The 26,287-nt window shown below is 39.6% G+C and overlaps 1 protein-coding gene across 1 annotated transcript in view; it reads right to left on the bottom strand.

Moving 5' to 3' along the window:
• Window positions 1-6,038: 6,038 nt before the first annotated feature.
• ATP6V0D2 (ATPase H+ transporting V0 subunit d2) overlaps window positions 6,039-26,287 on the bottom strand; it is a 51,539-nt gene continuing 31,290 nt past the window's right edge. The window contains 7 exon segments of the mRNA XM_053661180.1: window positions 6,039-6,200; window positions 7,321-7,356; window positions 7,358-7,399; window positions 8,479-8,652; window positions 21,609-21,686; window positions 22,369-22,457; window positions 24,086-24,255. Coding sequence (XP_053517155.1) covers window positions 6,039-6,200; window positions 7,321-7,356; window positions 7,358-7,399; window positions 8,479-8,652; window positions 21,609-21,686; window positions 22,369-22,457; window positions 24,086-24,255 — 751 coding nt within the window.

Genomic DNA, 26,287 nt, shown 5'->3' with positions numbered 1-26,287 from the left:
GGACAAATTTCTAGAAAAATATAATCTTCAAAAACTCAATGAAGAACAAGCAGAAAGCCTGAACAGACCAATAACAGCAGATGAAATTGAAGCAGTAATCTAAAAACTCCCAACACACAAAAGCCCTGGACCACTTGGTTTCACAGGAGAATTCTACAAAGCATTTAAGGAAGAGCTAATTCCTATTCTTCACAGATTATTCCAAAAAATCCAAAAGGATGGAAGACTCCCAAACTTTGTATGAAGCCAGCATCATCCTAATCCCCAAACCAGATAAAGACACAAGGAAAGAGAACTGCAGGCCAATATCATTGATGAATATAGATGCTAAAATTCTCAACAAAATATTGGCAAATCACATCCAACAATACATTAAAAAATTATAAACCATGACCAAATGGGATTCATCCCAGGGATGCAAGGATGGTTCAATATTTGCAAGTCAGTAAACATAATACATGACATAAACAAAAGCAAAGACAAAAATCACATGATCATATCAAGAGATGCAGGAAAATATTTTGATAAAGTACAGCACCCATTTATTATAAAAATACTCAGCAAAGTGGGAATACAGGAAGCATTCCTCAATATAATAAAGGGCATATATGAGAGACCTACATCCAACATCATACTCAATGAGCAAAAACTAAAAGCTTTTCAAGATCAGGTACAAAACAATGTTGTCCACTTTCACCACTTCTATTCAGTATAGTATTGGAAGTTTTAGCCACAGCGATCATACAAGAAAAGGAAATAAAAGGCATTCAAATCTGAAAAAAGGAAACAAAATGTCACTGTTTGCAGATGACATGGTAGTGTATATAGAAAATCCTCTAGACTCCACCCAAAAACTGCTTGACCTAATAAATGAATTTGGCAGAACAGCAGGATACAAAGTCAATATTGAGAAATCAAAGGCGTTTTTGTATACCAACAATGGAACAACAGAAGCAGAAATCAAGAAAAAAATCCCATTCAATACAGCAAAAAAGAAAATAAAATACCTAGGAATAAACCTAACCAAGGAGCTAAAAGATCTGTATGCAGAAAACTATACAACACTGAAGAAAGAAATCAAGGAAGACACAAACAAGTGGAAACATATACCATGTTCATGGATTGAAAGAATTAACATAATCAAAATATCCACACTACCCAAAGCAATTTACAGATTCAATGCAATATCCATTAAAGTTGCTATGGCATATTTCACAGACATAGAACAAACACTTCAAAAATGTATATGGAACCATAAATGACTCTGAATAGCAGCTGAAATTTTGAGGAAAAAGAAGAAAGTAGGAGGGATCACAATACTTGATACCAAATAGTATTACAAGGCCACTCTAATAAAAACAGCCTGGTACTGGCATAAAAACAGGCACATAGACCAATGAAACAGAACAGAGAGCACAGAAATAAATCCAAGTCTCTACAGTTAATTAATATTCGACAAAGGGGACAGCAACATGAAATAGAGTAAAAATAGCCTCTTCAACAAATGGTGTTGGGAGAACTGAACAGCTACATGCAAAAAAATGAAATTCGAGCACCCACTGACACCATATACCAAAATAAATTCAAGGTCAATAAAAGACTTAAATGTAAGCCATGGCACCATTAAAGTCCTAGAGGAGAACATTGGCAGGAAAATCTCAGATATTTCATGCGGCAACATTTTCACTAATATGTCCCCTAGAGCAAGGTACATAAAGGAAAGAATAAACAAATGGGATCTCATAAAAATAAAAAGCTTCTTCATCACTATAAGAAAACAGTATTAAAATAAAAAGAGAATTAACTGTATGGGAAAACATATTTGCCAATGATACCTCAGATAAGGGTTTAATCTCCAAAATATACAAAGAACTTACATGACTCCACTGTAAGAAGATAAGCAACTTAATTAACAAGTTAGGCAAAGTACTTGAATAGATATCTCTTCAAGGAGAACATGCAGAGGATCCAGAGACACATGAAAAGATGCTCAATATCTCTAGCTATCAGAGAGATGCAAATTAAAACCACAATGAGATACCACTTTACACTGGTCAGAATGGCCATCATAAACAAAGCAACAAACAACAAGTTTGGAGAGATTGTGGAGAAAAGGGGACCCTATTTCATTGTTGGTGGAATTGCAGACTCATATAACCACTAGTACATGGAAAACAGTATAGAATTTTCTTAGAAAACCAAGAATGGATCTGCCTTTTGACCCAGCAATTCTACTGCTAGGAGTATATCCTAAGAACCCTGAAACACCAATTAAAAAGAACCTATGCACCCCAATGTTCATAGCAGCACAATTTACAATAGCCCAGTGTTGGAAGCAACCTAGTGCCCATCTGTAAATGAATGGATAAAAAATCTCTGGTACATTTACACAATTCTATGCAGGAGAAAGAAAGAAGGAGCTCCTACCCTTTGCATCAGCATGGATGGAACTGGAAAGCATATGCTTGTTGAAATAAGCCAAGTGGTGAAAGACAAATACCATATGATCTCACCTTTAACAGGAACATAAACAACAAAACAAGCAAGCAAGCAAAATATGACCAAAGACACTGAAATAGGGAACAGGCTGACAGGGACCAGAGGCGAGAGGGAAAGGAATTTCAGAGGAAAAGGGGAAGGATCCACAGGAACAAGTATAAAGGGCACACAGACAACAACTAAGGGGGGTGGAAATTGGAGGGAGGTGGGGAGCACTGGGAGGGTGGGCTGGAATTGGAGTAAAAGACAGAAAACTGTGCTTGAACAATAAACAAACAAACAAACAAACAAACAAACAAATAAACCAAGTGTCTGGGTGCTCTCTTCTTGAGAGAGTAGTCGTGCTGTCCCTTTTCCTCCACAGGACTCAGTAGTCTGTGTGAATTTATCTCATCTCATGCATAACACCATGCACACTGCGGGCCTGTATCTGCATAACTATTCTAATAATTTATAAAATTAAATTGTTAGTGGTGGGGACTGGGGGGTAGAGCCAGGGTGACAAAGACTGGTGGTAAACCAGACAGAATAAAGAAGATGTAAGTGAGAGGAAAGAGGGCAACAAATTGCTGAGGGCAGGTGGTTTGAGCTATATTGTAGTTTCTATACACAATTTTTATTTTAAAAAATTTAAAAAATATCGTATTTATTTATTTTCAGGGAGAGAGAAAGGGAAAGAGGGAAACATCAATGTGTAGTTGCCACTCATGCGCCCCCTACCAGACACTTGGCCTGCAATCTTGGCATGTGCCCTGACTGGGCATCAAACCAGTGACCCTTTGCTTCACAGTATGGCACTCAGTCCACTAAGCCAGACTAGCCAGGGGGACTACATCCTGTTTTTATATTTATAGTTTGTAAACTTTATAACCACATAGCAGTCCAAATGACATTAAAACTCCTACCCTCTGTTCTTGGGAGATGTCAGGGCTGAAAGCACTAACGTTGATGCCCTCTTCTTATGTCACAAACATCTCTCAGCAGCTCTCTAGTTGGTACAAAGAAGAATTAATGCTTCTATTTGCTGAAGTGAAAATAACTCAAAATGAATGAGAGGAATCGAACAAGGAGAGGCAGGACTTATCACAAGCATATGTTTGTGATATAGTCTTTCCTGTAAGTCAGCCAGGCAACTGCTCAGCTAGCTGCCTGCTGAGCAGCCCAGCACTAAGGAATAGACAAGAGTCACACACTCTAACTATGCTATCCACTCAACTTTTATTTAATGCAGGTTCATTCAAAGTAGAACATCAACACGCATTAATATCCTATTCACACTGTAACAATCTAAGAGAAATATAACACACACAGCAATCAGTGGGGCATAATGAGCTTGCGTCCCAGAGTCTCAGTCTGAGGTCCAGGAGACAGTACAGTGGGCAAGGGAGTTGTCAGCATCTTGCAAGGAAGAATCTCCAGAGCCAGGTGGGCAGCAGGGCAGGCAAAATCCTGAGATCAGCAGGGTAGAGCTTCTGGCAGCCAATGCCAAGGGAGATCAGTGCAGTGTGTAGCAACACTCTGGTGTGTGGAACTTGGCTACCTCAGCAGTGGTCTGGAGCCTCCCTCAGTTATACCTTGAAAGTGGTGTACTCCATACTTCTGGGTCTTTTTGCTAAATGTCTTGGCATCCCTGATGGCAAGTGTTAATTTGTCCAGACCATCTATGGCTGGAGTGTGTGACTCCAGATGTCTCCATCCTTGCCAGATGTCTCTGCTCTGACCATGTGGGCAGATATGTCTCCTTGCCAGATGTGTTTACTTTTAGGTAATTCTCCTCTTAAACCAAAGTGTCATTGCTGACTGACAGTCATTTTAGTTGACATAAGTTACTTCACTTTGTTTTATATACTTTATCCTATCTTGATCAAACCAATGCCATTTTATTGGTCCTGCTCTCTATAGGACTGTTGTACCAAACATTTCAGTCTTAGCTATGATGGCATCTTCTAGTCCACCAGGTCTGGCACATCTGACGTGGTTGACAGTATCTTTTAAGTGGTAGACTTAAGAGTTATTACTAATGAGCCCTGGCTGGTGTGGCTCAGTGGATTGAGTGCTGGACTGCGAAGCAGAGGGTGACTGGTTTGACTCCCAGTCAGGGCACATGCCTGGGTTGCAGGCCAGGCTCCCCAGTAAGGAGAGTGCAAGAGGCAACCACACATTGATGTTTCTCTCCATCTTTCTTCCTCTCTTCCACTCTGTCTAAAAAGAAATAAATAAAATCTTTTTAAAAAGTTATTACTGGTGAAACCCCTTGTGGGGGTTCAGAATAAACCACCTCAAGACGTCCCTCTATGGTACAAGGATTGTTAGGTAATTTTAGCTTCAGGCTCAAGAGAAATTTATGACCCCGCCACCCCTTAACTAGTTAGAACTTGAATTAGGAGCTTTGCCCATAATAGATTATCAATGATAATCTCTTTTTGATCTACCTATAACGTCAGGGAAAACTTATATTTACTAAACATTTGTTCTCATCATCTTGCAATGACCCTTTGGAGCTCCCAAGGTGACTGACTTACCTTATCGCTAGCTCAGGATGTCTTTTATACCTAGATCCTTCTTTGTCTCTGATTCTCTCATTTATGCAGGGTTCTCATATGCACATATGTATTAAATTTGGTTATTTTCTCTTGCTAATCTATCTCATGTCTATGTAATTATTAGAACAGCCAGCAGAACCTTAAGTTAGAGGAGAGTTTCTTCCTCCCCCATAACACAAGAATGAATTTTCTATTTAGAAATCTCTTTTATTTTGAAAGAAAGGACTTGAGAAGTGTGTGTTGCTTTTCTTTCTTTGGGCAGCTCTGTGCACCATTTTCACTGAAATTTTATAGAGAATCCATGAGGTACAAATTGACCCTGTGATTTATGCTTCTCAGTGTGTAAAATACAGTTAGTTAGGTTATTTTTTCTTCAGGCAAAGCATGAAAGAACCATAAGAAAGAGCTATATCTTTTGTTTAGAGAAAGCTTTATGAGTTATTAGTTGTAGCCTCAATAACAAATTTAACATTACTTGCATCCAGGGAATCTGATTTAAAACTGGCAGCTCTTCTGAGCCTACCAGATCAGAGTGTATCAGAAAAAAGGAAATTTTTCCTATCACATGTGGTCCAAGTGAACTAACATACAGTTCTGGATTTTTGTGGATCAACAGTTAAAAAGTAAAACAAACACTTAATATATGGGCCCATGGAGAAGAATGAAAAGCTTGAGTAAAACACTTTTATTAGATTTGATTTTTAACACGACAAAATAAAAATAGTGGAAGTACCAAAGGGCTCATTAAGATGAATGCCTAAAGCCTGGTAAAGAGTGAGACACAAATGTGGAAACAAGATTTAAGGCTGCAGGAAGAAAAATGAGAACTTTGTTTCAGGGCTGGTTTACTATGCTTCTAGAAAGCCTGCAATTCCTAAAGGAGCCATGTAGCTTCCTTCTGTGTAACCTAGATAATCTAACACAATTCTTTTTACTTTCCTCAATGGTTTCCTCTTCACATTTGTGATTTTTCTGCATCTGAGGCCCTGTGCTGGGTTACAGAGTTGGAATGTAGCTATTAATTTTAGTCCGATGTCTTTGTGAGATGCACTCTACAATCCACACAATGTTTCTCATTTCTTGTCCCCTCAATTTAATGTAAGCATAAAACACACCACAGTGGAACTGCCTGTTGAATGCCAGCACATTCACTTTCACCTGAGGAAAAAAAAGAATGCAGACCATCAGCTCATTTAAGGCTTACATTGTTTATGAAGCAATAAACTACAAACTGGCTTGTGCTTGAGCATATTAAATCCAGAGAATAGCAGTTTAAAAAGTAAGCTTGTAGAACCACAAGACAATCTTCAAATCTTAGCAGTGTTGTGAGCACAGATTCTTAGAACCTTGGTTGCATGTGTGTGACTTTGGTGTTATATTTACCTGGCTTCTAGCGAGTGGGCTTATCTTGTTTAAAGAAAGTATTTTTCTTGGTCACAGCTTTTAAAAATTTAAAAAGGTTTTTAGGCTGTCTAACTCCTCTGGCAACATTCCAGACCCCTGGAATTTAGTCTCAGAGATATGAGATTTTCTAGTATGGTCTGCAGCAACCTGACTTACAGTTCAATTGTTTTGACAGACACAAAAAGCAGTGGAAAAGGTTCAGAGTAGGACTGACAGGAACCCCACCCCCCATTCTGTTTGCTGGGGCTTGTGCAGCCTCATGGTTTGTGTTAATTTCAGGGTTCTCTGTTTGTTCCAAACATTTGAATTAAAAGGGCTGATGGTCTGGAGAAATGAATAGAATACACTAGAAAGATTTCTAGTTTTGGAGGACCTTACTTGGTACAAAAAAATACAAGACAATACAATAATAAAATCCTTTTGTTGACCAGCTTACTACCCAGAAACTGACTGTAGATGAATTAAATACCTTTCTTCCTTTTTAGGAAAAGAATGATATGGACTCTATGGATTTCCTTAAGAACAATTCCTAACTGTTATAACTGTGCCTTGAATTGTACCATAACCCTAGTTAAATCCATGAAGGGATGGACTGGGAGTGAGGTGCTCCTACCAGGATGTACACCATGAGGACAATCTCTGATCACAACTGTGCCTGGTGTTGTTTCTCTTGGTCATTATGCAAACACTGCATTCTTCCCAGAGTGCCACTCTGCATATTTATCTGGACTGGGCAATTCCACAAAGAAGTCACCATATGAGAACCACAGGGCCTGCCCAAGCAGAGATCTGACACTCAAAGTAAGAAGATATTTAAACCCCAGATGAAGAAAAAAGTATGTATAAGCTGATAGTATTTCCATGACTAGCATACCTCATGCTCATAAAACACATCTTCCAAAGACTTTTTTCCCACTGCCATCACCCACAGTCTCAAACAGAGGCTTGTATACCTTAAAAAGAAAATAGACTATTTTAAAATAAATGTTCATTTCTTATAAATATATATGATATTTTCCTAGCAATAAAGATATTATGCATCGATTTTATAAGCCTATTCAGAACACTACAAACATCAAGATTTCTGAATGAAAGTGATGGGATTGCAGCCCATTGAGAGATGCAGACTGCAAGGTCTGAGGGCAAAACATCCTCCTCAGTGTGCAGCATTTGATTTCAGGTTCATGGTCAGGCATAGGGTTCATTAGTCACACTCCAGGGCTCAATTAATGCTCCATCGGTATGAGTTCATGGGCTCTTTGGGATGACAACTAACGAAATTCACATGGAAGTTCACGTGTAAAAGAGGTGGATATTGGGGAGAAGCTCACATTTTAATATTATGCTATAAAGCCTCTTGCAGTGACATGAGATGTTACAGAGGTCTAGACATTGTTTGCTGACTTTGATCTTTCCCAGAGGGCTTTGGGAATCCATAGGGAAAGATGAGAAGAGGGTCCTCTCAGCTTTGTAAAGTTACCTGTAGGATCTGTATGTTGCACCCATAAGCTAGGAGGAATGTGATGGGAGGAGGAGTATGACTTGAGTGAAGAAGGTTCAGTCTCCATATCTCTTTTCATTCCATGTTCCTGGCCACTGAGCCCAGAAAGTACACAAACTGACATACCCATACCCTCCCTCATATTTCAAGTAGAAATTTGGTACCTGACCCTGTCTACCCACTGGGTGCTTCAAGGAATTGCTGGGTCAGGCTATCTTACATAACACTGACATGCGCTCACATTTCCAGAACACCAGTCTCTTGGGGAATTTGCTTTATCCAACACATCAAAAGAAGTACTCCAAGGACTTGGAGAACTAAACATTACTTGAATGGCAGGAACCTTAAAGATCACCCACTTGGATTAGAATCACAAATACTTCTCTGGAAGAGAATTACAGCAAGAGATATGGCTTTCCACCTTACAAATATTACAAGTGCTGTAGATGAGAAGTGTCAACATGATATATGCCTTCTAAGGCACACGCGATGAAGTCATACGGATGTCTGGGGAACCCTGGAATCATGTACTCTATAGTGGTCTGCTACTCTCTTCATCTGTTTGAAGTCATCTGCTTGGGCCAGCAGATGTAGTCCCTTAGGGTAGAGCTTGCCACAGGTTGGGTAGAGAGCCTATTGGTCATCTCTGCTTAATTCTGTGCCAAAGGAGTTAAGAGTGATGATAGCATGTCTGTTCACCTCAAACTGAATTATTGAGAGATAAAATCAGTGACATCTAAACATCCATCTATTTAATGGACATAAACAGAGCCCTAAAGAGATAAAACCATTTTCAAAGTGATTTACTTTCCTTTTGGATCTATGTCTAATTATAATGCAGACATGTTATTAACATGTCTTTAGTTGCCAGCCACTCAATTACTCACCACCAGTCTCAAATGTCTCTTCCATAAAAATGGGGGTAATACTGACTTGTTGGGGTCCATTTAGGGACAGAACAAGATAATGTAAGTGGAAATCCCTAGAGGGATGTTTGGAAGAAAAGGTACACGCCATACATGTTCACATTCTTTTCTGATCATTGCTAAAAATTGCCAGCAGCAATTTTTTTACATGATGAAAATTTGTGCTACTACCATTTGGATTCACATGGCTTTGGTTTTCTTTCTTTCTTTTTTAAGTCCTCAGTTAAATATCAATAACTCTAACTGTGTAGCTAAGAATTATGTGGTTTGGGGCAAAGTTATCTTCCTCTCAGGGCCATTGTTTCCTTGTTTGTAAGGTGATGGGGTTTGGCACTTGAGCAAAAAGCCCCATGTCAGCCCTTTCCAGTTCATCTAACCAGTTTTTCTTGAAATTTCTTTCTATTCCTTTGAGCTCTATGTTTCTTCTATCTCCTGGTTCTACTCTGACTATCTCATCTCAGCCTGGCCTTCTTGGGCTCCTCCACTTACTTGGCTGTTTGTTGTGGTGCCCTTGGGCTATGAAACTCTTCTCTATACCTGAGGCACCCTGCACTCAATATATTATTTTTAAATCTGCATGGATTTTTCTCCCTACTATACTCTAAAATCTTTGTGATATCACTTGTTCATTGTTCAATTTTGAATATCCAGTGTATGACATGTAGGAAGATCTTAAGTGTTTACTGAATGCAACAGAATGGTCTATGATTCTGCTACTTTAGATGTCCTTTGATTAGCTTCCTTTTGACTAACTGATAACAAAGGCAGGCTTGCCACAGATTTTACTGGAACTCTTACATGAGAACAGGTGTTTCCTTTTCCAAGTGAGTTAGTTCCTTCTGATCCTTCTGAGTACTCTCATGGAAATTACGAGTAAGCTAGAGGCAGGGGCTGCCTTATTTGGAAGCAAAGGCAGCTGCCTCTGGCCCCTGAACAGAACTAGTCCTGTTGGTAATTTTAGAACTTGCAGGGGTAAGGGAAGATGGGCAAGAGGGAGATTCTTGGCAAAAGAAACCTTGAAATAAAAATCAGGGTGGGGGAAAACCATGGAGGTAAATTGTTCAGAGTTCTTCAGTGTGCTTCCTCACGGTCAGATGATATGATTTTCTGGAGAGAACCGGCACTGTGGTGGGTGGTAGGGAGGGGGGTGGAAGCTTTCTTCAGGCCCACAAAGCACAGTCACAGCTCCCAGCTGGGGAAGTAGGGAGTCAAGGAAGAGACAGGGAAGTGGGCATTGAGCATGACAGGCTTCACAGGCCATTGCCAGGAGGACAGGACCATGACTTAGGCAGTGGGCTGCTGAAAGCCCAGGAACTAAGTTCTAGCTTTGAGAACATGTCTTCTCTTTGTCTAAAATGCACTTACTCCATTTTGTAACAACTTGTTAAAATCCTACCTGCTTTTAAGGGTCCCATAAAAAACACCTTTTTCATAAAAAGCCCTTTTATTTCCTCACTAACTGATTATGATTTCCTTTGATCCCTATTATACTGCAATTTCTTTTTTTGTTGTTGTATATTGACCTTACTTCATTCCTCTAGTTTAGAGGCTCTATCTCTGTGTTTACATCTGTGCTGTTAGTGAAAAGAACTATAATTTGGAATTATAAAAAGGGCACACTGTTCTTGCCCAACCCTAAGCAGACATTTGACACACATTATGGATCTGATTATGGAGGAGATGAAATGGGGCAGGATTAATTTCTCTAAAGCCCTGTATCTTTTACAGAGGGTTTGACATCTGTGGGCACAGGTTATGTAAGATTTCCTGTCTTCTCTTTCATGCTTGCCTACAAATACTTATTCATTATGAGTATACAACTTTTTTGTTGTTGTTCAAGAAGATAACAGTGTACTGTTGACTTTTGTTCAAAATTACTGTCAGTTGCACCCAATAGAGCTGGGCTATCTGGTCACCTGTTCTTGCCAGTTCACACCTGGAAGGAGAAGTGGGTGGAAGGGTGGGTGGCAATGGAGGTGGAGGACAGTGACATGAGACATACAATCTGACCCATTTTAATACTATGCTGTCTATTTTACAGGGACATCATTCTTATTGAGTTCTAATGTTTTATAGCACATGCAATGGGATCTTGCTTATAATTTAGGACTTACTTTTATGTAAGAATTATGAATTTAATATAGAGATAACATAATATAGTGGGTAAACATGTAGGAATTGGAGCCAGAGCCAGGATGCTTGAGTTCAAATCTTGAGACTACCATTAACTGTGTGACATCAGGAAAGTTATAGCCTTCTCTGTGTCTCAGTTGCTCCTTTTGACAAATAGATACTAAGCTACTCATCTCTTTGTGCTACTTTGAAGTCCAAGTGAATCATGTATAGAAAGCACTTAGGACAGTATCTGGCACATAATAACTGTTAACTAGTTAGTAATAGTGCCACTGTATACCTTTTGTTTGTTTTAACATAACTCCTATTTCACTCATTTTGTTGGTATGAAGTATATGAAGCATTTCTAAATCATAGGAATTATATTATGTAGAGACTATATTTTGAGTCATGAATAATGTGGCTTCTCCTAGTGTGGCTAGTAGTTAAATTTATGAAAACAAAAGGATGGACATTAATGGGGTCACCAGGTTATTCATGTGACCAGCACATCTGAAAGAAACTTGCATATTTTCTGAGATTAGCACACCATGAAAAAGTGCTATTTATTTATCAATGTCCACATTCTATGTGATATAAATAAGAACAAAAAATATTTTTTGGAGTTCCCCACTGATAAACTTTTTACTTTAAGGACTGCTTTGGCTTTGAGTTTCAACAGGGGGCAGCAAATTTATTTAACTAAAATTTAAATGATTAGCTGTTTTGAGGAGAACTAATTTTGCCATATGCAGTTTCAGAACATTAGGTTACAATACATGCAGATGAAGTTATTCAAATTTTTCTCTTACTCTTTTTTCCCCCTAAATTGTAGACCTTGTCAGGTCTCAGTGGCCCCATGTTCTTGCCTTGGAGGGAAGCTGGGTAATCTTAAGAGTTCTGACCATACAGTAATGACCACACTTTATTAATTTTTATTGTATTTTTCCTATTAATATTTAGTCCCCTTACAACACCTTCCACATCATCATCAACATTTGTTGTACCATTCTGACAGGTGTGAGATGATTTCTTATTGTGGTTTTAATTTGCATTTGTCTGATAATTGGTGATGTTGAGCATCTTTTCATATGTCTATTGGACATCTGTATGTTCCCTTTGAAGAAGTGTCTATTCAGGTCCTTTGCCCATTTTTTAACTGGGTTGTTGGTTTGAGTTTTATAAGTTCTTTATAAATGTTGGATTAACCCCTTATCAGATGTATCTGTGAATATGTTCTCCCATTCTGTGGGTTGTCTTTTTATTTTGTTGATAATTTCCTTTGTTGTGCAAAACTTTATAGTTTAATGTAGTCACATTTTAAATATATTTTATTGATTATGCTATTACCGTTGTCCCATTTTCCTCCCTTTTTCCCCATCCACCCTGCACACCCCCTCCCACTCATATTCCCCCTGCTTTAGTTCACGTCCATGGGTTATACATTTAAGTTCTTTGGCTTCTACATTTTCTATACTATTCTTAACCTCTCCCTATTTTCTACCTACCATTTATGTTACTTATTCTCTGTACCTTTTCCACCTCTATCTCCCTCCCACTCCCTAACTGTTAATGCTCCATGTGACTCTCCATTTCTGTGATTCTGTTCCTGTTCTAGTTGTTTGCTTAGTTTGCTTTCGCCTTTGCATTTTTTTTTAGGTTGAGATGTTGATATATATGAGTTGACTGTCATTTTACTGTTCATATTTTTGATCTTCTTTTTCTTAGATAAGTCCCTTTAACACTTCATATAATAAGGGTTTGGTGATGGTGAACTCCTTTAACTTGACCTTATCTGGGAAGCACTTCATCTGCCCTTCTATTATAAATGATAGCTTTGCTGGTTAGACTAATCATGGATGTAGGTTCTTGCATTCAAGAATTTCATGAATTTCATGAATTCAAATATTTCTTTCCAGCCCCTTCTTGCCTGCAAGGTTTCTTTGAAGAAATAAGCTCATAGTCTAATGGGAACTCTTTTGTAGGTAACTGTCTCCTTTTCTCTTGCTGCTTTTAAGAGTCTCTCTTTATTTTTAATCGTGGCTAATGTAACAATGATGTGCCTTGGTGTCTTCCTCCTTTGGTTCAACTTCTTCAGGACTCTCTGAGCTTCCTGGACTTCCTGGAAGTCTATTTCCTTTGCCAGATTGGGAAGTTCTCCTTCATTATTTGTTCAAACAAGTTTTCCATTTCTTTCTCTTCCTCTTGTATGTCTGGCACCCCTATGGTTTGGATGTTGGAACATCAAAAGATGTTCTGGAGGTTCCTAAGCATCTCCTCATTTTTTTCTGAATTCTTGTTTCTTCATTCTGTTCTGGTTGAATGTTTCTTTATTCCTTGTCCTCCAAAACATTGACCTGAGTCCTGGTTTTCTTGTTCTCAATGTTGGTTCTCTGTAGATTTTTCTTTATTTCACATAGTGCAAACTTCATTGCTGCTGGGGTGTTTTGTTTTGTTTTTTGCTGCTGAAGTACCCAGTGAGTTCCTGGAACATCCTGATAAGCAGTGTTTTGAACTGTGTATCTGCCAGGTTGGTTATCCCTTAGTTGTATTTTTTTCTGGATCTTTGAACTGTTCTTTCACTTGGGCCATTTTTTTTTTTTTTTTGGTCTCAGCACACCTGTTACATAGTAAGGGACAGAGCCTTAGATGCTCACCAGGGCAGGGCAATCAGCACGGCTGCTTTGCGATGCTGTATGTAGGGGAGGGATCTGAGAGGGAACAGTGCAGCTTGCTCTGCTTTCTGCTGGTTTTCAGTCACTTCCCCTGCTACCCACAAGCAAATTGAGCCCTTCTGGTGCTGATTCCCAGGTGGCTGGGCTTGTGTATGTTCTAGGACCCTGTGGATCTCTCCAATGATCTCTCCCATGAGGCTGAGAGTTTATCCCTCTGCTGCCTCAACCCCCACAGGTGTTTTTGGTCAGAAGCTTTGAAGTTTTATTCCCTTGTACTCGAACCCCATGATGTGTGGTCTGTCTTGCTCCATAGTTGTTCCTCCTGGTTTATCTGCACTTGAATGTGGGACTGCCCTGTCTGCTGGCCACCGCCTTGCCCACCCTCATTCTCCGTCAGCTGCCTTGCTGCAAGTCTTCTCCACCCAGCTGCTTGTCTCCACCCTTCCTACCAGTCTGGATGAATGTTTCTACTTTAATTCCTAGGTTGTTGGACTTCCATACAGTTCAATTTTCTTTCAGTTCTGGTTGTTTTCTTTTGTTTTCCAACTTGTTGTTGTCCTTCTTTTGGTTGTGCAAGGAAGCACGGTGTGTCTACCTATGCCTCCATCTTGGCCGAAGTCAAAAATAGCTATAGTCCCATTTGTTTACTGTTTTTATTTTGTTTCCCTTTTCTAGGGAGAGATATCTGACAAAATATTGCTATAAGCTATATCCAAGATTTTGCTGTTTTCTTCTCAGATCATTATGGTATCTGGTCTAACATTTAAGTCTTTAATCCATTTTTAATTTATTCTTGTATATGGTAAAAGAAGGCGGTCTAGTTTCATTTTTCTGCACATATCTGTCTATTTTTCCCAACACCATTTATTGAATAAATTATGTTTATCCCATTGTATATGCTTGCTTCCTCTCTCAGACAAAAGGAAGCATTTGTTTCAAGGTATCTTTTGATTACTTCTTGATTTTGTTGTTGACCCATTCACCGTTTAATAACATGTTATTTAGCTTCCATGTCTTTGTGTATTTTTCAATGTTCTTCTTGTGTTTGGTTTCTAGCTTCATATCATTGTGGTTAGAGAAGGTGCTTATATATTTGAATCTTCTTAAATTTATTGAGACCTTCTTTGTGTTCTGACATGTGGTCTATCCTAGAAAATGTTCCATGCGTATATTCTGTTCCTTTGGGGTGAAATACTCTGAAGATATCAATTAAATCCATTTAATATAGTGTGTCATTCAAGGCCACTGTCTCCTTGTTGATTTTCAATGGATAGAAAAATTTATCCATTGAAGTCAAAGTGGTGTTCAAAACCCCAGCTGTGACTGTATTTCTGTGAATCTCTCCCTTTATGTCCACTGAAATTTGCCTTACATATTTAGGTGCTCCTATGCTGTTAGTGTAGATATTTATTTACTATGGTATGTCTTCTTGTCAGATCTACTGTATTTCTGTGGATCTCTCCCTTTATGTCTGCCAAAATTGCTTTATATATTTAGGTGCTCCTATGTTGGGTATGTGAATGATTGCAAGGGTTATGTCTTCTTGTTGGATCATTCCCTGTATCATTACATGGTGTACTTCTTTGTCTCTTACTATAGCCTTGGTTTTAAAGTCTAATTTGTTAGATATAAGTATTGTTACCCCAGCTTCTGTTTCCTCTCCATTTGCATGAAATGTCTTTTCCCATCTCTTTACTTTTAGTCTGTGTGTATCTTTCAATCCAAGATTGTTCTCTCTTTTTTTTAATTTTTATTTTTGTTTTACATTTTTAAAAATTTTATTGATTATGCCATTACAGTTGTTCTATTACTCCCCCTTCATTCCCCTCCACCCCCGCCATTTCCCCCTTTAGTTTATGACCATGTATCTCAAGTTCTTTAGATTCTATATTTCCCATACTATTCTTGCCCTCTATTTTTCTACCTACTGTCTATGCTACTTATTTTCTGTACCTTTTCCCCCCTTCTCCTCCTCCCACTCCCCTGTTGCTAACCCTCCTTGAGATCTTCATTTCTATGTTTCCACTCCTGATCTAGCTGTCCTTTTAGTTTGCTTTTGTTTTAGGTGTGGTTGTTAATAACTGTGAGTTTGCTGTCCTTTCACTGTTCATATTTTTTATCTTCTTTTTCTTAGGTAAGTGCCTTTAACATTTCATATAATAAGGGCTTGGTGATGATGAATTCCTTGAATTTGATGTTATTTGAGAAGCACTTTATCTGTCCTTCCATTCCAAATGAAAGTTTTGCTGGATAGAGTAATCTTGGATGTAGGTCTTTGGATTTCATGACTTGGAATACCTCTTTCCAGCCCCTTCTTGCCTGTAAGGTCTCTTTTGAAAAATCAGCTGACAGTCTGATGGGAACTCCTTTGTAGTTGACTGTCCCCTTACCTCTTGCTGCTTCTAGAATTCTCTCCTTCATTTTAATCTTGGCGAATGTAATTATGATGTGCCTTGGTGTGTTTCTTCTTGGGTCCAAATTCTTTGGGACTCTCTGAGCTTCCTGGATTTCCTGGAAGTCTATTTCCTTTGCCAGATTGGGGAAATTCTTCTTTATTATTTGTTCAAATAAGTTTTCCACTGGTGGCTGTTCCTTTTCGCCTTCTGGTACCCCTATAATTTGGATGTTGGAACGTTTAAAATGTCCTGGAGGTTCCTAATACTCTCCTCACTTTTTTGAATTCATGTTTCTTCATATTTTCCTGTTTGGCCATTTTTTTCTTCCTTCTGGTTCACTCCCTTGATTTGAGTCCCAGTTTCCTTTTCATCACTATTGGTCTCCTGTGCAATTCCTTTCATTTCAATTAGTTTAGCCTTCATATGTTCCTCTAATTTGTGACTAAAATCAACCAGTTCTGTGAGCATCCTGATCACCAGTGTTTTGAACTGTGCATCTGAAAGTTTTGCTATTTCTTCATCGCTTAGAGTTATGGGCTCTGGGGCTTTGAGATATTCTTGAACCATTTTTGGTCTGTTCGCTCCTGTTAAGTATGCAGAGCGGAGCCTTAGGTGTTCACCAGGGCCGGGCCACCCAGGTCGCTGGGTTGTGACTCTGTATGTGGGGGCAGGGTCAGAGCGGAGAAATGGCGGCCCCCTCTGCTGCCTCTAGCCACTGGGGTCTGCTTGGGGTCCAGTCTCACCACCCACTCCCTAATGGTCTATCTGCACCTGAATGCGTGGCCACAGTCAACCCGACTGCTCTGTGCCCTTGCTGGGTCTGATGGTCACTCACTGGGTCGCTCACTGGGTTGCTCACTTGGTCCACCTGTTGCAACCCCATGCCTGGGATCTGCGCACCTGAGTCCATCTGACCGAGTTTTCCTGTGCAACCCTGCTCCACCAGCTGCTGGCTTTGCCTCTCTTACCGGTCAGGCTGAAGAATTTGTTATCAGACTTCTGAAAAGTTCAATTTTCTGTGTTCTGGCTGTGTTTTCTATTGCTAATATTTTGTTGTCTCTAAACTTGGTTGTGTGAGAAAGCATGGTATCTCCACCTATGCCTCCATCTTGGCGGAAGTTCTCTCAAGATTGTTCTCTTGGAAGCCACATATATAAGGGTCTTGTTTTCTCATTCATTAAGCTACCCTGTTTCTTTGGGTTGCAGCATTTAAGCCATTAAAATTTAAGGTGATTATTGATAGATACATATGTAGTGCCATTTTATTGTTAGAATGCTTTCCTCTCTTTTTTTCTTTCTGTTTTTCTTCTTCTGCTTAAAGCAAGCCCATTAACGTGTGTTACCATACTACTGGTTTGTTGTTAACAATCTCCTTTAACTTTTTATCTTCTGGGAAGTTCCTTATTTCATCTTTGGTTTTCTTTTCTTTTCTTTTTTCTTTTTTTAAATTAAATTTATTTTTTATTGATTATGCCATTACAGTCGTTCTATTCCCCCCTTCATTCCCTTCCACCCTACCTCCCCATCCCCATTACCCCCCTTTAGTTTTTGACCATGTGTCTCAAGTTTTTTAGATTCTATATTTCCCATACTATTCTTGCCCCCACCATCTATTTTCTATCTACTGTCTATGCTATTTATTTTCTGTACCTTTTCCCCCCTTCTCCTCCTCCCACTCCCCTGTTGCTAACCCTCCTTGAGATCTTCATTTCTATGTTTCCACTCCTGATCTAGCTGTCCTTTTAGTTTGCTTTTGTTTTAGGTGTGGTTGTTAATAACTGTGAGTTTGCTGTCCTTTCACTGTTCATATTTTTTATCTTCTTTTTCTTAGGTAAGTGCCTTTAACATTTCATATAATAAGGGCTTGGTGATGATGAATTCCTTGAATTTGATCTTATCTGAGAAGCACTCTATCTGCCTTCCATTCTAAATGAAAGCTTTGCTGGATAGATCAGTCTTGGATGTAAGTCTTTGGGTTTCATGACTTGGAATACCTCTTTCCAGCCCCTTCTTGCCTGTAAGGTCTCTTTTGAAAAATCAGCTGACAGTCTGATGGGAACTCCTTTGTAGTTGACTGTCCCCTTACCTCTTGCTGCTTCTAGAATTCTCTCCTTCATTTTAATCTTGGCGAATGTAATTATGATGTGCCTTGGTGTGTTTCTTCTTGGGTCCAAATTCTTTGGGACTCTCTGAGCTTCCTGGATTTCCTGGAAGTCTATTTCCTTTGCCAGATTGGGGAAGTTCTCCTTTATTATTTGTTCAGATAAGTTTTCCACTCATGGCTGTTCCTCTTCCCCTTCTGGCACCCCTATAATTCTGATGTTGTAACATTTAAAGATGTCCTGGAGGTTCCTAAGCCTCTCCTCATTTTTTTGATTTCTTGTTTCTTCCTTCTTTTCTGTTTGGTCATTTTTTTCCTCTTTCTGGTCCACTCCTTTGATTTGAGTCCCAGTTTCCTTTTCATTACTATTGGTTTCCTGTGCATTTCCATTCATTTCATTTAGTTTCACCTTCATATATTTGTCTAATCTGTGGCTATAATCAACCAGTTCTGTGAGGATCCTGATGACCAGTGTTTTAAACTGTGCATCTGAGAGTTTTGCTATTTCTTCATCGCTTACATTTATAGGCTCTGGGGCTTTGAGATCTTCTTGAGCCATTTTTGGTCTGTTCGCGCCCTTTAAGTGTGAGGAGGGGAACCTCGGACTCCCAGGTGGCTGGGTTGTGACGCTTATGTGGGGGCGTGGTCAGAGCGGGGAAATGGCGGCCCCCTCTGCTGTTTCCTGCTGCTGGGTGAGGAGCAAAGCCTTAGGTGGTTCACCAGGGCTGGGCCACTCAGAGTCGCTGGGTTGTGAAACTGTATGTGGAGGTGGGGTCAGAGCAGGGAAATGGCGGCGCCCTCCGCTGCTGCTTGCCACGGGGACCCGCTGGGTCCTGGTCCAATCGCCCACTCCCTCACTTGTCTATCCATGCACAAATGCCCTACCACAGTCAACCCACAGCCCTGCTCCCTCACTGTTTCCCCGAGGTCACTGGCTTGGTCACTTGCTCGGTTGCTCACTACATCCAACCCTGCGCCTGGATTCTGCGCATCTGAGTCCGTCTGACCGAGTTTTCCTGTGCAGCCCTGCTCCACCAGCTGCTGGTTTCGCCCCTTACCGGTCAGGCTGAAGAATTTGTTGTTAACAGACTTCCGAAAAGTTTAATTTTCTGTGTTCTGGCTATGTTTTCTGTTGCTAATATTTAGTTGTCTCTAAACTTGGTTGTGTGAGAAGGCATGGCATGCCTCCATCTTGGCGGAAGTCCCCAAGCTACTCACCTTGGATTTTAAATTATTGCCTTGATGGGTAAAGTAGCCTTGGTTGTAAGTCCTTTCTTTTCTTTTCTTTTTTTAAAAAAATTTTACTTAGTTACTTTTCAAGTACAGTTTTTCGTCTATTTTTCCCATCCCAGCCTCCCCCACCCCTTGCTCCCCACTTCCCTCCCATTTCCACCCCCCTTAGTTCTCATCCCTGTGTCCTTCCTATTTGTTCCTCCAAATCCCTCCCCCTATGTCCTTTCTTTTCATTACACTGAAATGCCACTCCCTTCTAGCCTGAAATGCTTCTGTTGAGTAATCTGTCTAATTGGTGCTCCCTGTATGCAATGCCTGCTTTCCTCTTGCAGCTTTTAAGATTCTCCCCTTGTGTTTAAGCCATGCCAGTTTAATTATGATGTGTCTCAGTGCATGCCTCAATGTGTTCAACTTGTTTTAGACTTTCTGGGTTTCCTGGAATTTTGTGTCTTGTCCCTTCCTCAGATTAGGGAAGTTTTCCATCAATATTTCTTCTAATAGGTTTTCAATCCCTTGCTTGTTCACCTGTCTGCTTGGCATGCCCATGACGCAGATGTTGTTATACTTCATGTTTTCCAAAATGTTTCTTAAGCTCTCCACATTTTTATTTAAATTATTTTTTCTTGTTACTTGCTCTGCCTGATTTTTTTTCTATCTTGCGTTCCAAATCACTGATTTAATCCTCTGCTTCATTTAACCTACTGTTCATTCCTTCTAGTGTATTGTTTATTTCAGATATGGCATTCTTTATTTCTGACTGATCCTTTTTTTATGGTGTCTATGTCTTTTTTCATGCTGTTGAGTATCCTTATAATCATTACTCCAAACTCTCTATCTGATAAATTTCTTGCCTCCATTACATCTAGTTCTTCTGGAGATATCTCTTTTACTTTCTTGGGGCCTGTTTCTTTGTGTCTGTTTCTATGCAAGACTGTGTTGCAGAACTAAGTCAAACCCTGACTGTGACTGGATTTGAGCACCCTGTTTGGAGCTATCAGTGATCCACAATGTGTGGCTCTCTCTGCTCAGCATATTTGTGTGCAGAAAGTACCAGGCTGCATATCAAGCTAGGTTTTATCAGCACCATGCCTGGGAGAGGGTTAGCTGAAGTCTCAGACGTTCCAGAAATCTGCTTCAGCCTGCAGGCTTTCTGTAGGGTTAATCAGTGAATGTCTTCCAGCTATACTCCTCAGAAGCATGGCTTTAGCACCAGTAGGTAGAGCAGAGAAATTCCTGTGGCAGAGCTATGCTTCCCCTCAGGCTGATGCCATCTGAAGAGGAGTACTCTGCCTTATAAAAATGGCCTATGCAGTATGGGGAATGACTAAGCACATGGATTCTGGTAGCTGTTCCTTTAGTTCTCTCCCAAGAACCACCAGACCCAGACCTCCTCACACATCTCTAGTCCACTCTGCCCTCCTTCTTCCATAAGCCAGGATAAGAGGCTACAAATGGAATTTTGTGTGCTGGCCCTTTAAAAGACTCTGCAACTTCATTCATCTCTCCCTGGTAGACAGAAACCCCGCTGCTTTTCACAGCCTTATGTTATTTGGATTTCTTTTAAAGTTCTGGTGCTATAGGCTGGGCAGCTCTAGATCCCGCCCTTCTCAGGGGTTACCCCCTGGCTGCTGAAATATTTCTCTAGCACTTCAGCTGCTGTCTTGCCCATGGGAGCCCAGCCAATCCTCTCACACCTCCTCTGCACTCCCTACCAGTCTCATTGTGCTGATGTGGCTACTCTCATCTGTCCATGATTACAAGGCTTCTCTCCAGCTAGTGTTCAGTTGGTTATTCAGGATGATTTTTCTGCAATTTAGTTGTAATTCCAGTTTAGTTCTGGTAGGAGGTTAGTGTAGCTTCCACTTATTCCTCAGCCAACTTGGATATCTCAGGACAGCTTACTAAACTCTTAACTAATTATAATTTTTCTACATACTATACAGCAAAATGAATCATGTTCAAACTTTCATAAGCATTATTCTTTTCTCATTCCAAATAACCCTCTGATGTAGTAAACTTGGAAAATACTACTCATAACTAAAGGCATCAAATGACATACAAAAAATAAAATATATTGCTTATTTTATTTTAGCTAAGGGAGCTTATAAGAAAAAGAAATATTAGTAGGATTATATAAATTAAGCACATTATTGTGTAAGCACATTATTATAGTGTAAGCACATTATTTGACATAAAAACTTCAAGAAATCTTCCTTACCTCAAGAATGGGACACATAATTTCTGCTATGACATCACCGTGATTCTTACAGAATTTATAAAATGCCACCAGGTAAGACTTAAAAAGAAGAAAGATCATGAAACAATAAGATGAATATATGCTCCCTTTGGAAATTTCCAGTTTTTCATGGCTTATTAAATGCTTTTATGGAAGTTGAATCACTTCTCCCATACAGACATATTTCAGAATAAATTTGGAAGAATTTTTCTTATTAAAGTACATTGTACAATGACCAAAGACACTGTGGTATACAAGTGAAAAGACAAAATTCACTCAGCCCCTATTACACAGAAATCCTCAGATGATGGGAGCACAGTTCAGACAGACAGCTGGCCAGCCCATGAAAAGTAGTACAGAGGATGTCATGTGCAGTTTGTTATCTTGATATGTTGTCCACTGTCAGTAGATTAACATTGTATGGACAGGCTTGTCTCTGTCCTTCATAGTATGAAGGACAAGCTCTATACAACAGGAGGTTCACTATAAATGCTAGTCGTTTTCAAATTCATCCATCAATTGACACCTTTTATGTTCCAGGTAAAGAGGTGGGGATACAGAAAAAAATAAAGTGTTACTTCCTCTCAACAATCTTCTGGTTGGGAAAGTTGACATGTATGTACACTCTAAATATGCCTCACTTCATAGTTGCAGGTCTTGGCTAAAATCACTTCTAATACAAACTCTGGTTATGACATATTATATAATTAAGAAAAATATACTATTTAGGAAAAATAGTTACCTTGTACAGTTTACTGCACAGTATTTCAATATTCAGTTCATCTAATGTATTTTCGGACATGCAGTCTTAAAATAATGAGCTGAGAAGAGGTCATCATATAAAATAAATTAATCAGAAGCATGATTATAAACAGTAGGAAATATCTCTTGAATGCACCACCCCATGCTCACTAGTGAACATCAGACAGTGGAATTTCAATCCACAGATGCAATCAACCTAACAGCACTGATGGCAATAAAACTGTTTATGAAGCATTTACTATGTGTGTGCCTTACACTACACATAGGATATACTTTAACTGAGTTAATCTCCACAATGCTTGGAATTGTTCACTTCAAGGCTCACTTTCTGGTCTCCTCATTATCAAATAGAAATACTTAACATTTGTGACCTTAACTGTGTGCCAAACTTTGAGTTGTACTTAGTGTCTTCTTTTGTTTTCAAAACTCTAAAATGGGGGAAATAAGGGAGACTGAATTGCCCCATGTCATTTTGTTGGGACCAGGCAGAGCCCAGCTTTGTGTTCACAGATGTGAACCCATCCTCCTTCCTCTGTTACCTATACCCTTAGCATTTGACACTTGATGACACATTTTTTCTATTTTTATTGTCCAAAATGGCAAGTATTTTGACAAGTGATTAACAGTATGTTGCTACTATCCAAAATTTCCTAATGATAATGCTTACCAAATTGTCCCAACACCATTTTGAAAGCTATTTCAGGTCATTTAGACATTTCTGAGCATCTCAGAAAAATGGCATTTCTATACTTTCCAAAACAAAATGTTTCTTATAATTTAAAATAAAAAGAGAAGGCATTAACCCTAAAAACAGCTACAAAATTAATGTTTTGAAAAATTATAAGTTCTATCATTTATTTGCTGTGGTCTAGTACAAAGTACAAGGGTTTGGAATTTGGGAGATGAGTCTCATCTCCTTCTTAGCTACAAATTGTTTGTAGGTGACCCTGGCAGGTATTGCTTTGACCAAAAAGTTTGTTATTTTTCATAAGGTGGCTTTGGTAGTGCATAACTGTCTTCAACTTCATTCAAAACAATATGGTTACACTCTATTGTGATAGCTGTCATACCAGCATGAATTTAAAAAACTCAAAATTGGTGAATTTTTGTGTACCTATTTTAATAGTGAAGAGGGAAGAAAAATACATGTTTTCTCCATATTATGCTTTATTATTTCAAGAAAGGTAAAAATGGAACTGAAATGCAAAAAAAAAAAGATTTGTGCAGTGTAGGGAGAAGGTGCTGTGATGGATTGAACATGTCAAAAGTGGTTTGTGAAGTTTTGTGCTGGACGGTTTTTGCTGTATGATGATGCTACACAGTTGGGCAGAGCATTGAAGTTGATCTTGATCAAATTCAGACATTGAGAAAAACCAATGTTATAGCAAGTGGGAGATGTCCGACATAATCAAAATATCCAAATCAATAAAGTTATTAATAAAAGTGAAAATGCATCTTTTTTTCATGGGAAAAAAGCCAAAGGAATTTTGGCTAATCCAATAACTCCATTTGTCTTGATCTGAGAAATGAGGGGGCTGGAATAGATGTTTCCTTTATGTCCCTTCCACTTCTGGCAATTCCTATAGAATGACACATGAGTACATGGGAAAAACTGTGATTTGGGTGTACATTTCCTAATGACAGTGATAGCACTCGAGGCAGCAATAGCATCACATCCATATTCATACCTAAGAGTATTTCCACCAGGACTGCATTGAAGAGATCAGAAGGCATCTCTGTGATGTTGACAGCTTCCATTTCTGTGAAATGGCCCAGTGGGTGACACTTCTTCAGAACTTCCTTCACAGACTTTTTCTGCAAGGTGCCATTCATCAGTAGAACCACATTATCAATCATGTAACTGCACCTGGTGTAGAAGAAGGTTTTGCCATTAGGAAAATAACTGCATCCTGAAAACCCTTCTCCATTTTCCCCGTTACCCTCTCCCACCTCCCCTCTGGTTACTGTCAGTTTGTTCTTAATTTCAATGTCTCTGGTTTTATTTTGCTTGCTTGTTTGTTTTGTTGATTAGGTATAAAGGACACATAGACAAAACCAAAGGGGAGTAGGATCAAGGGTGGGAAGTAGGGATGGCTGGGGTAGGAGGTAGTGGCGGGGGAGGGAAATGGAGACAACTGTAGTTGAACAACAATAAAAAAATGTGAAAAAATAGAGCCATAACAGGAAACTCTGGAAAAGGCAACAACTCTGCATCCAAGTAAGATATACCCCACTCACTGGTAAAACCAACCACCAAATCCTATTGCTTTGGTTAGGGAAATATGTGAGTCTCTTCATTTTGAACTCTGAGATGTGAGAGATGTGGGTGAATAAATATCTGACTCTCTAGGGTACCAGAGTTGGAAAAACCATATCCAGTGTTATAATAACTGATTAACAGTATGAGAAGATGACCCCCTCAGGTAACTGTCACATGGGTGGAGTGAGGTGAGGTGAGAGTATAAGGTGTCTGCTTTATCAAGATGGATGGAAAATGGGCTAAAAAAGTTGAGAAATGCAGACCCAGGGCATTTTATTTGACTTTGAAAACAACATTTAAATATGGGATGAAACCCAGCATCAAGAATTCAAAATTTAAAATATTTAAAAATAATTTTTAAAAGTTAAATATATTTTATTAAATACTTAATATTTATTTATTAAAAAGATTCTGTATTCTTCTTTTCCTGTGAGACCAGATGGTGAACTTTGTAGCTGTGCCACCCTACTCACCCCTCCTTATCCCCAGGACTCCTGATTCATGTTTCGTTAATTCCTTACCCATGTGAGCCCTGCTGGAATCCTAATGCTGTTCACTCACAGGCTTAGCACTTGGGACAGTTGAAGCACTGAGGTCAAGAAGTGACAGAGACACAGATCTTTCTTCATGGAGTGTCCAGTTTGAGGGAGGGACTGGGTACAGAATCCACTAGAATAAATTGCAATGATGTGCACACACTCTGTCAAAGAAATGACAGGATAGTTTGGGGGTGCAGAGCCAGCTGTCAGCTGTTGGGAACTGCTCTGCCTGGTTTCAGGAGTTGTACCTTCCCCCCAGGGATAAGGCTGAGTGAGTGACCTTTGGACTATGGGCCACTAAGGAGACAAAGCTTATTTCCCTGGCAGCAGCATTGCTTCTGCTTCATCCATCTCTGCCCCTAATGCTTGGTTGGTTAGTCAGTGATGGGTAAGACACCTCAGAGGAGGGGTAACCTAAGCTAGACATGATCACTTGGGAGGCCCTCAAGGAAAGACTCAGGGAGCTGCAGCAAAGAGGGAGTGATAGACCCTCACTCCGCTCCCCCCCCCCCAGTTATTCTGACATAGCCTGAGTCCCTGTTTCCATCTGGGACAAGTGCTTCCTGGCTCTAATCCATTTAAGCCTAAAAACTTATGACTGGGAAGGCGGTGTAGCTCTTTGCTGGCTAGAGCGAATTCCAGGTAATCAAGCCTAAGAAAGAATATATAAGATCCTGTGAAACCTGCTTTGTTTAGAATGCTCTCATTTAAATGATAAGAGTCCAAACAAGAAGTTTGTTCCTCAAAGTTTTATGGCTCTTTAGCTATCTGACCCTGACTGAGAATAAGCCCTCATAGTTCTTTGAATGCTATCTATTATTTGATCCTTACCTATATTCTTGTGCAAAATGAACCCAATAAAAGCCCATTGAGGAAAAGGCTCTTGGCCCTTCTCCTCTGAGAGACTGACCACCTTTCCTCCCCAAGGAGATCATGTCTTGGCAGTATTATTTTCATCTGTGGCAGATGGGGGGACTTGAGGGCAAAGTTGCCCCGACGGTCAATCTGTCTGGGACCAAACTTCCCAAGGAAGGATGGTCAAGCTGAAACCTGCAGGATGAGTAGCCATCCAGGCAGACAGCTGGGTAGTGGGAAGTGTC

The sequence above is a fragment of the Artibeus jamaicensis genome, unplaced genomic scaffold (assembly GCF_021234435.1).
Source record: "Artibeus jamaicensis isolate MK-2021 breed Jamaican fruit bat unplaced genomic scaffold, CSHL_Jam_final scaffold_916, whole genome shotgun sequence".
Taxonomy (NCBI): domain Eukaryota; kingdom Metazoa; phylum Chordata; class Mammalia; order Chiroptera; family Phyllostomidae; genus Artibeus; species Artibeus jamaicensis.
The sequence above is the reverse complement of the archived record's forward strand: the minus strand, read 5'-3'. Positions and strand labels throughout refer to the sequence as shown.